Source organism: Apostichopus japonicus, chromosome 15 (genome assembly GCF_037975245.1).
Source record: "Apostichopus japonicus isolate 1M-3 chromosome 15, ASM3797524v1, whole genome shotgun sequence".
NCBI lineage: Eukaryota > Metazoa > Echinodermata > Holothuroidea > Aspidochirotida > Stichopodidae > Apostichopus > Apostichopus japonicus.
Genome location: NC_092575.1, coordinates 14,690,218 through 14,702,980, shown reverse-complemented (window position 1 = coordinate 14,702,980; position 12,763 = coordinate 14,690,218). Strand labels below are relative to the sequence as shown.

The 12,763-nt window shown below is 36.3% G+C and overlaps 1 protein-coding gene across 1 annotated transcript; it reads left to right on the top strand.

Moving 5' to 3' along the window:
- The first annotated feature begins 1,611 nt into the window (after nucleotides 1-1,611).
- LOC139981386 (macrophage metalloelastase-like) lies at nucleotides 1,612-10,862 on the top strand. Its single transcript, XM_071993751.1, has 8 exons — nucleotides 1,612-1,845; nucleotides 4,175-4,473; nucleotides 5,114-5,403; nucleotides 6,054-6,203; nucleotides 6,849-6,952; nucleotides 7,626-7,758; nucleotides 8,382-8,636; nucleotides 9,078-10,862. The coding sequence occupies exons 1-8, from the start codon at nucleotides 1,759-1,761 to the stop codon at nucleotides 9,251-9,253; spliced, it is 1,494 nt and encodes a 497-aa protein (XP_071849852.1). The 5' UTR covers nucleotides 1,612-1,758; the 3' UTR covers nucleotides 9,254-10,862.
- The last annotated feature ends 1,901 nt before the right edge of the window (nucleotides 10,863-12,763 follow it).

Sequence of the window (12,763 nt, the reverse complement as noted above, 5' to 3'; positions counted from 1 at the left end):
CGCATTCGACGACGCTGTCTTTAATGATGATCTCCGAGGGTTGGGTTCGTTTGTGACATTCCTAAAAATCAATTACCATCTCAGTTGTCTTCTTCACGTTAAGTTTAAGAAAGTTCTGATCACAAAAGGATTTATTTTGTGTAAGTAAGCACTATCGTCATCATTTTTAATCAAAGCGAATCATTGCAGTATCATCATCAGCAAACTTTTAGAGGACAGCTTTAATTTGATGAACTATAGCATCTGATGTGTACACAGTAAAAAAACGCTGGGCTAAAACAGTACCTTTGGGGTACACCAGTATTTGAAAATAATTTTTTTTGACACACAATTAGTTAATCTAATTATGACAACACGTGAACTGCTGGCGAGATAATGGAATATCCATAAAATAAGATCATGCGGAAAGTTAATGTTCAAGAACTTATTCGCCAAAACATGTTCAACTTGTTGGATTGTATTGAAGGGGAAAGAAAATTAAAACGTCTGACATAAATTCTAGCAGAATCTAAATAGTGTTGGATATGAAAAGGTTCTATCCGTTCCGTTCCATTCCGTTCCATTTATTGTTTTCTTTTCAAAACAGCATACAAGTATGAAACAATCAGTTTACATAACATCAGGTTAACAATATATGTCGTGGAGAAGGTATATAGACCTACGATAGCTTCATTTCTAAAGTTCGTCTATTTTTTTATGTCAAAAAACTGTTTTTGAAATTTAGTTTTATTGGGTGGTACTAAGTAATGTCGGATGTTAATAGGTAAGATAATGTAGTGTACTATTATATGCAAATAACTCAACGAGAGTTCCACATATGCTTTGGAAATTTCGGTGTTTCAATTTGGAGTATGTTGGTCGAAATTTTGATTTTGTTATCAACATATATCATCGAAAATTCGACGGATTATGGAGCAACATTTCCACCTACCCCCTAAAAAAAAATCAATGTCAGTCTGACTCTCTTTATGTTGACGCAAACAGAGCCTCCCCCAGTGTACCATCACTGTTCAAAGTGCAGGGTGGGGGGGGGGGGGCGCTAGCTTGGTCCTTGTTAGAATGTGCTTACGCATAGTGCATGGGCTCACCATGCAAAAATGCGACAAGATTTCAAATAATCACAAATTTTTGGGGAAATGCCCAATTTTACTGCTATTTTAAGAAGATTATTCATTTCCTTCGTGACATCATTGAAATTTCAGTTCAGAATGAGTCACCAATATTTTTTGGCTTCATAGAAAAACTTTTGTTTTTTCCCTATCTCAGCTCTGCATGATAATTTTCAAAAAGATATTTTTTCAAAGGATATTGCGTCTAACTTTTGAAAAGTTTTCTATAATACCGAGTAGAAAAAAATCAAAAACAAAACAGATATAGCAAAACAGTTTGAAAAGAAAAATAAGACGTGTTTCTGTTTCTTTCACAGAAGCCTTGCTTCATGCTACAACGGTTTGTATCAATTGGGCTTCTGTTGTGAGTTTGCGCATTACAGAAATGAGTGGTGCCAGGTCATGACAATAGCTGTTATACAACACCGTATATGGTGCAAGTGAGTGAGCCTTTTGAAATTAGTTCTTTGAAGCTGATAACCACAGATATATATTTTTTTTTCATATTTTAATATACTTCAACAGCTGACGTTAAATAGATAAAATAACTGTCGACCTCTAACATGTCTTCAAACTTCAACTCGTCTGTACGGAGTCAAGTCTGAAAACTTTGTGCCCAAACCTATCGATATTCCCGTCAACTCACAAGATGAAGATGTCCATTATTTTGATATTTCTTCAAGTATTTCTTACGTGTCAAGCTGCCCCAGCTCGTTTCATCAACACTGATGCCGTTGTAAGTTATTATGTTTCTTCTATTTTATTAGTTATGGTGTATTAATATCATGTTGTATGTATGTATGTATGTATTTTAGATCCTCCTGCAAGCAGGGATTCGCGAAGAAGCCTCATTGGCTTATCAAAGCCGCAAGCTGACCGAAGTCAGTCTCTTACATTCATATTAAACGTCCATGATTTTAAATTGTCGTTTGTCAACAACTCTGTAACTGGACGACATACGTTAATCTTGAAGTGACTCGAACCGGGGACCTTATGATTGCCAGGCACCGGCGTTAACCACTGAGCTAACACTCCTAGACTGAGCTACACTGAGCTAGACTCAGCTACACTGAGCTTACACTCCGTAAAATGTTATGTTGTCTGTCTTACATATCGTGTAATATTTCAAACTGTATACCCGCACGCCGCCTGTCTCTGATCAAATATATGAAGCTGCAAGTTTGCGTTAAGTTTAAAATTTGGCTCATTCTGAAATATCCATGTCATAATATTAAAAATTTTAAATATTTAAATATTCTAAAATAATTAGATACCAGGGAACCCTTCAACTATAATATACAACTAGAACTGGGGTTTTCAACAAGCAGCGAGCGGGCCAGATACGACAAAAGAATTCAATCAGGCTCCAAATGTGTGTTTTAAATATCTTTCATCTTTCTATCAACATTATTATAAAGTACAATTTGTGGCCAAATGAACGCATATTGCAGCTTTTACTAAACTATAGGCTACTACTATGTGGCCTGTGAGAAAGCACTATAGCAAAGTTTTGTTTATCATGAAAGAATCCGCCCCAAAATACTCATAGTATGTTTATATAGTTCAGATGGGAAAACACAATGGTAATCATTGTGTTTCCTCCGTTTAGCCCCCCCCTCCCTTCACCTACCTCCCCTATTTCTGCAACACCCTCCCACCCACACTTCCATCTTTGAAAAATATAAATGTTCTTTCATATTAATTTAGGTTTCTTATCATTTTGTTCAATCATTTACGTGGTGATTATGTATATTAAATGAAAGTGGTTTTTTTTTTGTTCATGTTCGCCTTGTTCATATTTTTCCATTATTTATGCTGTTTTATTATTTATATATTTATACTGTATTCCAAAAATTATGTCTGAAACTTTAATATCGTAGTGCTTACAAAATACATCTATTGTAAAATGAACGAGAATGGTATGTTTTTGATTGAGAATCGACACACTGTCAGTTAAACGGGGAGGGGGGGGGGTGCGGGTGGGGGGGGGTAACCATACAATATATGCGAAGTCAGCTAATCGGAAGTACATATTGTAACTTTGAATGCGATTATTCTCTCAGTTGATTACAAGAGAAAAAGGTTAACGTGCAATTCACGCACAAGCGATCACAGAAAAAAGAAATGATATTATAGCCTACAATAAAATTTAGATCCGATTTTTACCTGCGTTATGACGTCACATAACCGCCTGGTTTACCGAACCCTTAATAAATGTCTGTCAATAGCAGATATACGCTCATGACTGATCGTTATATTTTTCTAAAGAGTTTAAATTTATGGAAACTTGGACAAAAGAACGATTTCTAGAGAACACCGTTTTCGGGTTAAATTGTTTAGAACGATAGTGCGGAATATATATTGCTTCTTATATAGTGTTCAGTATTATACTATAATTAAAGTGTTGTATGAAAGTTGTTGCCTTCACAGTAATTCCAAAGAATATGGAATTTAAAATCTGTGAAAGAGTTACAGAATAATCATTCTTTGTAGCAGGTGAATTCTTTAAACTTCCATAAATGTGAAATCCTACTAACTTTGCTGCAAATATCGAGACTTTATCCTTTTAGTCTTATAGACATGCTTTTGGCTGAGGCTATACTATTCCTGTAAGAATGGAACTCATCTCTTAAAAGAATGATCGTTCATGGCACCCTGGTTTGCACAATCTTTGAATTAAGATTGCTTTGTTTTTTTAACACTAAAAATAATATAAAATAAAATGAGAATTAAGTATATACACAAATCCTTCGAACACTGCATATATCCCCTCTCTTAACATATCTTCGAGAGGAATGATACCGCGTTGTTCCTTAAGGAACGCCCATCGGATCCCACTTAAATGTTCCAGCTCTGACGTCCCTGATCACACTGTTCAGGGAATTTGCATATGAGAATCGGGACGTTCACAAAGTGAATCAGTAGACGAGGAGTATAGATTATGAGATGAATTAATAATGAAACGCAACCATCAGTTGACTTTGATGTTGCAAAAAAAGAAGAAAAGAAAAAAAAGTATTTAAAAATTATAATGTAAAGTTGCTATAATCTTTCGTTCGAAACAGGAATGGCTACGATACTTTGGTTACTTGGAGAACCAGAATAATGGCGAATCGGTTACTTTAAAACAGTATCAAAATGCATTGGCACAGATGCAGAAGAACTACAACATCCCAGTGACCAGGGACATAGACCTTCTGACCGAACTGGAGATGTTACTACCTCGTTGTGGGGTTCCAGACATTGTAAGAGAGTCTGAGGATGGAGAGAGAGAGGAGGAGGAGGTGGAGGAGGAGGAGACAGGCATTAATAAACGATACGTAGTCACCTCTAACAGATGGAATAAGGCATCTGTCTCTTACAGGTCAGTAATCGTTCATGAAAAGTAAATTTCATACCCTGGGGTGACAATTTTCGTAATTGTTATAGTATTTATTCAAAATGTCGTGAATATAATTCTTCTATTAGACACAAGTTATTTGACTAAGACGGATAGTTTACCAACTGTGGTTAATTCAGACAGTGATTGAGGCTCTCATTAATAATGTCATTGAAACATCATATGTGGATTTCTATGCAAAATACCCCCCCCTCAACCTTTTCTTCGGCGGTTACGCGCCTATACTGCGCGCTGACTTAGCTCGACTACCCGGGTCTTCAATAATGAGTTTAGAAATTTTGCGTCTAATTCAGTTGGAGAATAGTGACCATACCTGCTAATCTATATTGAGAAGCATAACAAATTTTTTTTTATAGCGTTTGTCACTCACTGTTTGTAATGATCTTTTTCATAAATAAGGGTGACCAATGATAGCGACGAAAAATTAATAAAAAAAATAGCTGAATATAAAACCAAATAATCATTACGGCACAATGAATAAGAAATACTTCCAAAATACTTATCTGCTGTAGTTTTTGTGACCAACTAGTAACAGAAATTTTCAAACAGGATTTTCTGAATTTGTTTTCCCCTCTAAACAAACCTTGTCTTTTATTTCCTGTAGGCTCTCCACATTTTCAAACGATATGCCGGTGGCTACACAACGTGCCCTTGTGCAAGAGGCTTTCAGGGTTTGGGACGCCGTTATTCCTCTTACGTTTTACGAATCAAATGGTCCAGTGGCTGATATAAATATCGGGTTCTTCTATGGTGACCACAATGATGGCCGCCCGTTCGTCGAAAATGTCATTGCGCATGCGTTCACTCCATATTATAGTGACAGAAGCGATTCTTTGAGTGGGGATATACATTTAAACGACGCAAACAAATTTTCCGCTGATGCCAACGGTGATGGTAAGAAAAGTTTGGTTTTTTTCTGATTTGTTAAATCTATTACATGTTGTCATGATCTTCACGATCTATAGTTTCAAATTTAATATTTTTATTGGTCAAAAAGTTACGAATGTCCGACCGAAAGTCTCCAAATTTCAGACAACTTTATAACTTCCAAAACGACAGCTTTTCAAGCGTCATGGACGCTGCAATCACATGTTTGAACAGTTATCAAACTGAATGGAATAATAATAGAGTAATCTATACCATAGGATTAGAAACATGAGATACGCGGGAGGGGCAGGTGCAGTTAGCAGACGCTGCGTTTGAACGTCAAGGGAGCAGGCGGATGTTTCTGCGCCCTTACGTCTGTCCCCCCTCCCATCCCTAAATAACGATGCATTCCTTCAGACTGTATTGAATCCTTTTGCAAACCGAAGAGCTGGCTATCAAATGATCCTTTTCAAAGACTTCAAATATGACATTTCAAGAACTTCAAAACAAAAGTCGAAGTTTTCAGTTGTCAGTTGTGAGTGAAAATTTACAATTTAGAGAAATAAAACATAGCCTGTCGACACAGTTTTGACTATAGAAATGTTAGACAATTTAAGCAAATGTTGAGTTACAAATTTATTTCTTCTATTCCAATTTTTTTTCCTTACCAAATTTAGGACTTGACCTTCTTGCTGTTCTGGTTCACGAGATCGGTCACTCCTTGGGTATGGATCATTCATTTCAGATAGATGCTGTCATGTACGAAAAGTACGGAACATTAACACGGCTGACTGCTGACGATATCGCTGGTGTGCAGTCTATTTACGGTAAGGACATGTTTAATACTGATCAACTCATTCATTTACGATAACACGGAGGTTATTGGGTTTGCGGCATTCATATACGTAGACGATATGAGGTTATGCTTCATAAATGTAGTGTTATTCAACATGCGTCGAACATGTACTAACGTAAAGTGTTATCTAGGATGTATCGAACATAATATTATAACATGTAGTGTTATTTAGCATTTATCGAACATGTAAATAGCATGAAGTGTTAGTCAGTATGTATCTAACATGCATGTGCGAACTTCAAGTGTAATTTAGTATGTATCTAACATGTAATAGCATGTAGTGTTATTCAGCATGTATCTAATATGTGATAGCATGTAACGTTATTCAGTATGCATCTTACATGTAATAGCATGTAGTGTTAGTCAATATGTATCTAACATGTAATAACATGTAGTGTTATTCAGTATGTATCTAACATGTAATAGCATGTAGTGTTAGTCAGTATGTATCTAACATGTAATAACATGTAGTGTTATTTAGCATTTGTCTAACATGTAATATCATGTAGTGTTATTCATCATTCATCGAACATGTGATAACATGTAGTACAGTATTATTAATGTGGTACAACATAACATTTCAACCTTTTATTTGTTTTTGTTTATCTATTTGTAGGTGCTAATCCAGTTTCAATACCCACTTTACGGCCTATTCAGAACCCAATATCGACATCATATGATGCGGTGTACTATAAAGATAATGCTGTTCATTTGATAAAGGTAAGCTTTATTTTTACAGACCAGACCCGTAAATTTAGATTGTCGAGAGGCAGGAGTGGGGACTGGGTGGGGTGGGGGGGAGGACTTATTTTCAAGTGTATATTCTTTACTCAGATATATATATATATATATATATATATATATATATTCCCTTCCCTTCCGCTTCCTTCTTAAGTTAATGAAGAGATGTGGCTGTAAATTGGATTCAATCAATATAAATCTTCAATGTACATTCAATATCTTCTAATATGTTCGGTGACTCCCCCCTTTTCCCCCTTCCAACCTAAACACCGGCATAATTAACGTTTGGTGTAAACTTTCCCGTTTTATTAAGATGTTTCGTTCTTTGTATGTCATACTCAATGATGGGATGGTTTTAGATTATCTTACAAAATCCCCCTCGACACAATTGAATTTGTTAATGGATAATTGCATACTATACCACATATATCTTACCTATTACACCAAGAAACTTATCATATAGCAGTAAATGTTCTCCCCTGTTACCAACCACCTCCCCACAAAAAAACAAAAAAACACACACATTGTCGCTTCTCCACCTCTTTAACAAAGTAAACAATCGTTTCGAGTCATTAAGCTGATAACGCGGTTCAACACACACACACATATGTAAATAAATATTTGAATATCTGAATATTCATTTTTTTCATAGGATGACACATTGTTCCGCCAGTTACCTGCAGGTGGTAGCTCTCAAGAATACGCTCTTCAGTATGTTTTACCAACCGTACCAGGAACTATCGACTCTGTGACTGTCCTCGGTAGTGACTACATCCTCATTCAAGGTATGTCCTTATTTCTACCGGGAAAAAACTGACTATTTTACTGTTCAAATTGATAAGAATTAATATAGTTAATCTTAATCTACATAAAACTACAGGAAATAATGGAATTGAAATAGCAATATTTGAAACTTACATCCGCAAACATCTTATCAGTAGTTGTTGAGAATTAGATATGCAAATTAAAAGCAAATAATACAGCATTTGTGGGCTAAGAACATTAATGTATTGGATAAACGATTAATCTGTTTACTCAGTGAATTGGAAAAAGATAAATTACATGAAAAGACAGATATCTTCTACGGGTAAGGTTTAACCAATTGCGAATGAACCGTAACTGATGTGGTCAGCAGTAGCTTGCAAAGCAAAGAAAACCATTTTCTTTTTCTAAGAAAGTTGTCACCTACCGACGAATTACCTGTCTTTCTATAAAGATTTCACATATCCAGTATAAGCTATGATGCGTACGTATAAAGAGCGAGACGCCAATAAAAGGGCGTATCCCGATGAAATATGGCACGAAAATTCATTCTTTTCATTCTATAAATACAGTTTTTTCAGGTTCAAATATAAGCCATCATACCACGGATCTCTAAAGGTTACTTCTTTCCTTATTTTGCGAACAGGTCATCAAATCTGGAGGTTTGATAGTCAGTGGATTGTTCGTGAAAGTTACCCGAAATCTCTCTTCGAAATGGGTCTTCCCGACAGTGTGGACTATGTGTTTGCAATGCCGTCTGAAGATGCTTTGTACTTCTTCAAGGAAACTAATTACTACAAGCTTGAAGCTGGCCACGAATTCGTCGGTGGCGCACAGCCGATCGTCACCAAGTTTGGGTCGGCTGCCATTGACGCAGACGCTGCGTTTGCATACGACAACGGTAAGTTTACGTCATATATGGATGTGTTATTTCTGGAACCACGGGGGAACGGCGGGCGATGGGTGGGTTGAGGTCGTCTGTGGGGACAGGACGGTGAACCACATTGACATTATAAGAGAACACGTTGAGGAGGGTTAGTGGTGGGGGAAGGGGGCTTTACGGGTATAGCAATATATATCTTTATGTGGGAGTGGGTTACGAAACAGTACCGTACAGTCAGTGGGTAGTGTATTTGATTATATTAATCCACTTGCATTTACTATGCTTTGGTAGTTAGCAATCCAAAATCTGCCGCACTTTCTACCCTCCGAAAAGGTTTCTTTGAAAAAGGATAAAGTTATTATGGTTTTCGTAATGAATCTTTCAAAGAGTAAAGTTGAATTCAGCTATGATAAATATAAAATAATAATCAATAATGTCTTTCTTTTCTCCTCCTTTCAGAAATCATTTTTCTTCAAGATACACGCTGCTACTCGTACGACCTAACTTCGGGAAGTTTACATGGACCTCGCGACTTCAGTCAAGATATGAACTTTACAAAGTGTGGTTCTTTCAGACTACTAATATCCCCTATAGTTTTAATGGTCGCGCTCGTCTTTAAATACATCTTCGTGTGAAATGTTAACGGAAGAAGGACCGCACCATTTGGTGATAGAGATGAACGGACGAATAAGGTTCTAAGCTATCGGGTAGCACTGTAAAGAAGAAAGTCAAGACAGTCACGGTTGCCGTGGTGATGAGCATTAGATGTAAAGTCTTCGATACTGGACGTAGTCTGAATCCGAATGGATAGACCAGGCGGAAATGACGTCAGTATCTACTTTTCCTTACAAAAGTCGCAAAAAAGTAGAGACAAGTTGAGGAGGAAAGAAAAGAGCGCCAATGTAACATGTGAGAGATTTTTATCATTGCTGTGAATTGATCAGAGGCCGACAGAATCCAAGTTGGGCTTAATTAGGTGGGATTAAAATTATTAAAGGGGTAGAATTAAAAATCAGCATTTCTATCTCGACGTTATGATAATTATTATGATAAGTATTATTATTAGTAGTTGTAGTTCTAGTATTTTTATTTTTAGTATTATATTTGTATTATTAAAATGAGTTTAGTTAATTGCGATCGCATTGTTAACGCTGGGATTTCAAGCACATTTAGTCATTCAAATTTTACCATCGATCAAAACCTGTTTAGGAATCGGCGATATCGCGGTGATATCGCGGTTTGTATATGATTTATTCGTCGGAGATATCGCGGTTTGTATATGGTTTATTCGTTAATAATTTGATGCTGGAAAATATTGAACGTAAACAATCGACGGATTATTAACAATTGAACCTTTCACAGTGCGGAACGTATTAGTATGCGCAGTTCTATGCGCAGGATGATCGCTGAAGATGCACTTTGTATATTGATGAAGCACACGGGATGTTACTTAACTGCGGTTGGGTATCTTAAAGCAAGCACAAGACATATATAACGGATATGAGGGAGGGGAGGGGTGGGCGGGGGTCGGATAGGGCATTGATAATGAGGTAGAGAGGTAGATGTAGGATAAGCGAGGAGCGGCTGCGTCGAATACATCACCTTTAAAGGGTAACAGATAGAGTGTATATGCCGCGCTTTGAATAGATTGCCAATTTCAATTATTCACTTCTAAGCGTTAACTTTCCACTGGAAGATCACCAGTGTTATGTATTGTTCATAACTTAATGCCAGGGCTTAATTGGTTGTAAGAGTAAAAACTAATCAAAAGAAAGAGATAATTTAGCTGAATTGTTTGTATACTCACGTTATGAAATTGTAACACGTATCCCCACATAATGGTGTATGAACTATAACAACGTTTGCCGATTTCTTGGATTATACTATATGATAAATATTCATCGTTTGTCTAAATTGTTATATGTTTATACAGATTAATGTACACAACAAAGGAAAAAAACAACGCAATCTGGATATTTCTTCTTCTCAATAACAAAGTGTCATCTTTGGCCAGATTCTATAATGATGTATATAAACAAAAAGAATTAAAAAGTTAATTATAATGATAATTAAGGGAACACACAATATTATTCCCTGTTAATAATCTATGACTAACTTTTGTTATTAAGACTAATTTATAACATATTTCTATGTAATATTTATTTTAAGAATGAAATTATTCTCGTTGTTACCATACTTTTATTACTTTTTATGACAGAATAAACTTTCTACTGAAGAAATCAATATCATTTCTTCCTTCCTCTTTCTTCAAAATATATTATGTGTTTGTACCTTTTACTTTGCTAGAGCCAATAGCTCTTCGTAGTGTGTCATTCGAGAAGTGGAGGGGGAGGGGGAGGGGTGGGGTGCCATTGATGGCAAGCCCCCCCCCCAGTTTTGTGGAAAAGTTTCGAATTTTCCAAATTAGAAGTGCCCTTGCATTTATGGTAACAAGATTACTCTTCTACCATTCTTGCAAGTTCTAAAGTGCCCCTTTTCTTATCTTATTCCTTTTAGATAAACAATAGATAACTGAAGCTTTGAAGTGCCATGTTTTTGACAATTATGGGACATGTAAATAAAATAGTGACCTTTTGGTGACAAACATTAAAAAACAAACACACTGCATATGAACTCAATCACTTGGCATGTCCACTGTAGCAGCTTTTAGAGTAAGCGACTTCAAAAGTTACCTCTCTCAGGGAATTAATAACCGGGTTCCCTTTAACGTCTCCTTCTCAACCCCCCCCCGCTTCCCCCGCCCTCCACCTGCTCCCATCACTGCCCTCTCTTGTCAATTATACGTGATTGAATCAATGATCAACACAGGCATTCCTTACCCACCAGCTTGCACTTCACGACACATATACATTTATCACCTTTCTTTTCTAAAAGTCAACTATAAAACATCACAGGTTCATCAATCAAAGTGGCCGAACTGCCGAGTCTAGGACACGGAAAAGTAGCGTATAGGGTGGCATGCTCCTATTAGAGCCTATATCCATTCGCTCGATTGTTCTCCTTCAGGAAAAGTGCCAAAAAGCAGCAGGAGAACATCTTTTTTTGACCTAATATCAATCATGATTGTGGCTTGCATGTTGAAGAGCATGAATGGAAGTACATGTGGTGAGAAAATTGGGTCATTTGAGGCAATTTTAGATTCCTTTAGGCCTCCCAGGAGCAGCGTAGGAAAATTGTTTACCACTGAGTGAAGAGGTTTGTTTACAAGTGGCGAAAACTTTCGGCTCCGATAGCAAAAAATCTACATGGTCATGATACGGAAAATTGATGGTGCTATGAAAGGCCAACTTGTCAGCTATTCGGTGATGGGTAGCGTTTAGCTAGTGAAAACTTCTATCCAAACTTAGAGACCACATTACTTTTGTGATTTAGTGTGTAAGTCAATGGGGCTTTTAATGGGCGTATGCTACCTTAAAGCTTCTTAGAAGTTTACACAGATATCAAGAAGTGCTCATGGTCACATGTTATATCATTACGATTGCGTGATTATTTACTATACATAATAACGATTCAAATATTTAGACCGCCGAGATGGAATGCAATATGAGGGCTTTAACTATAGTTTTCATGAAGTAAGTTAGTAAAAACTGAACTCGCGACTAGCAATGACTCATAGTAAAAACAAAGAGAAAAAAGAAGAAATAATAATGATAAAAAATATGCATTACTTCCATAGACAATGTTCGTTACGTTCGTGATGGAATCAAAGAATCAAAGAAAACACCTTTGCAACCTCAGGTCCTTGGAGCCGACTGTAAATATTACATTTTAATATATAAATATATATATATATTTGGTTTTGCTCTGGGTTATATTTTAAAGAGATAAGTTAGTCTAAAATTTCGCAAAACAAAATTAACGTCACATAGCAAGTAAAAAAAAAACACCTTTGTGCCATCTTGATAGCTTGTTTTGTTGCTGAGCTATAAGAAAATATTACGTTTATTTAGATAAGTAAAATGCGCAATAATTTGTGCTGTCATACATGTACGACGCATCAAACTGGTTTTCTTTTTAAAAGATTTTTCACTGATGTTATGAGGACCCCATACATAAATGATGAAAAACAAGTGTTTTATTGTGGTGAAGTCACTTGATCACGTATTACCAATATAAAATAACAT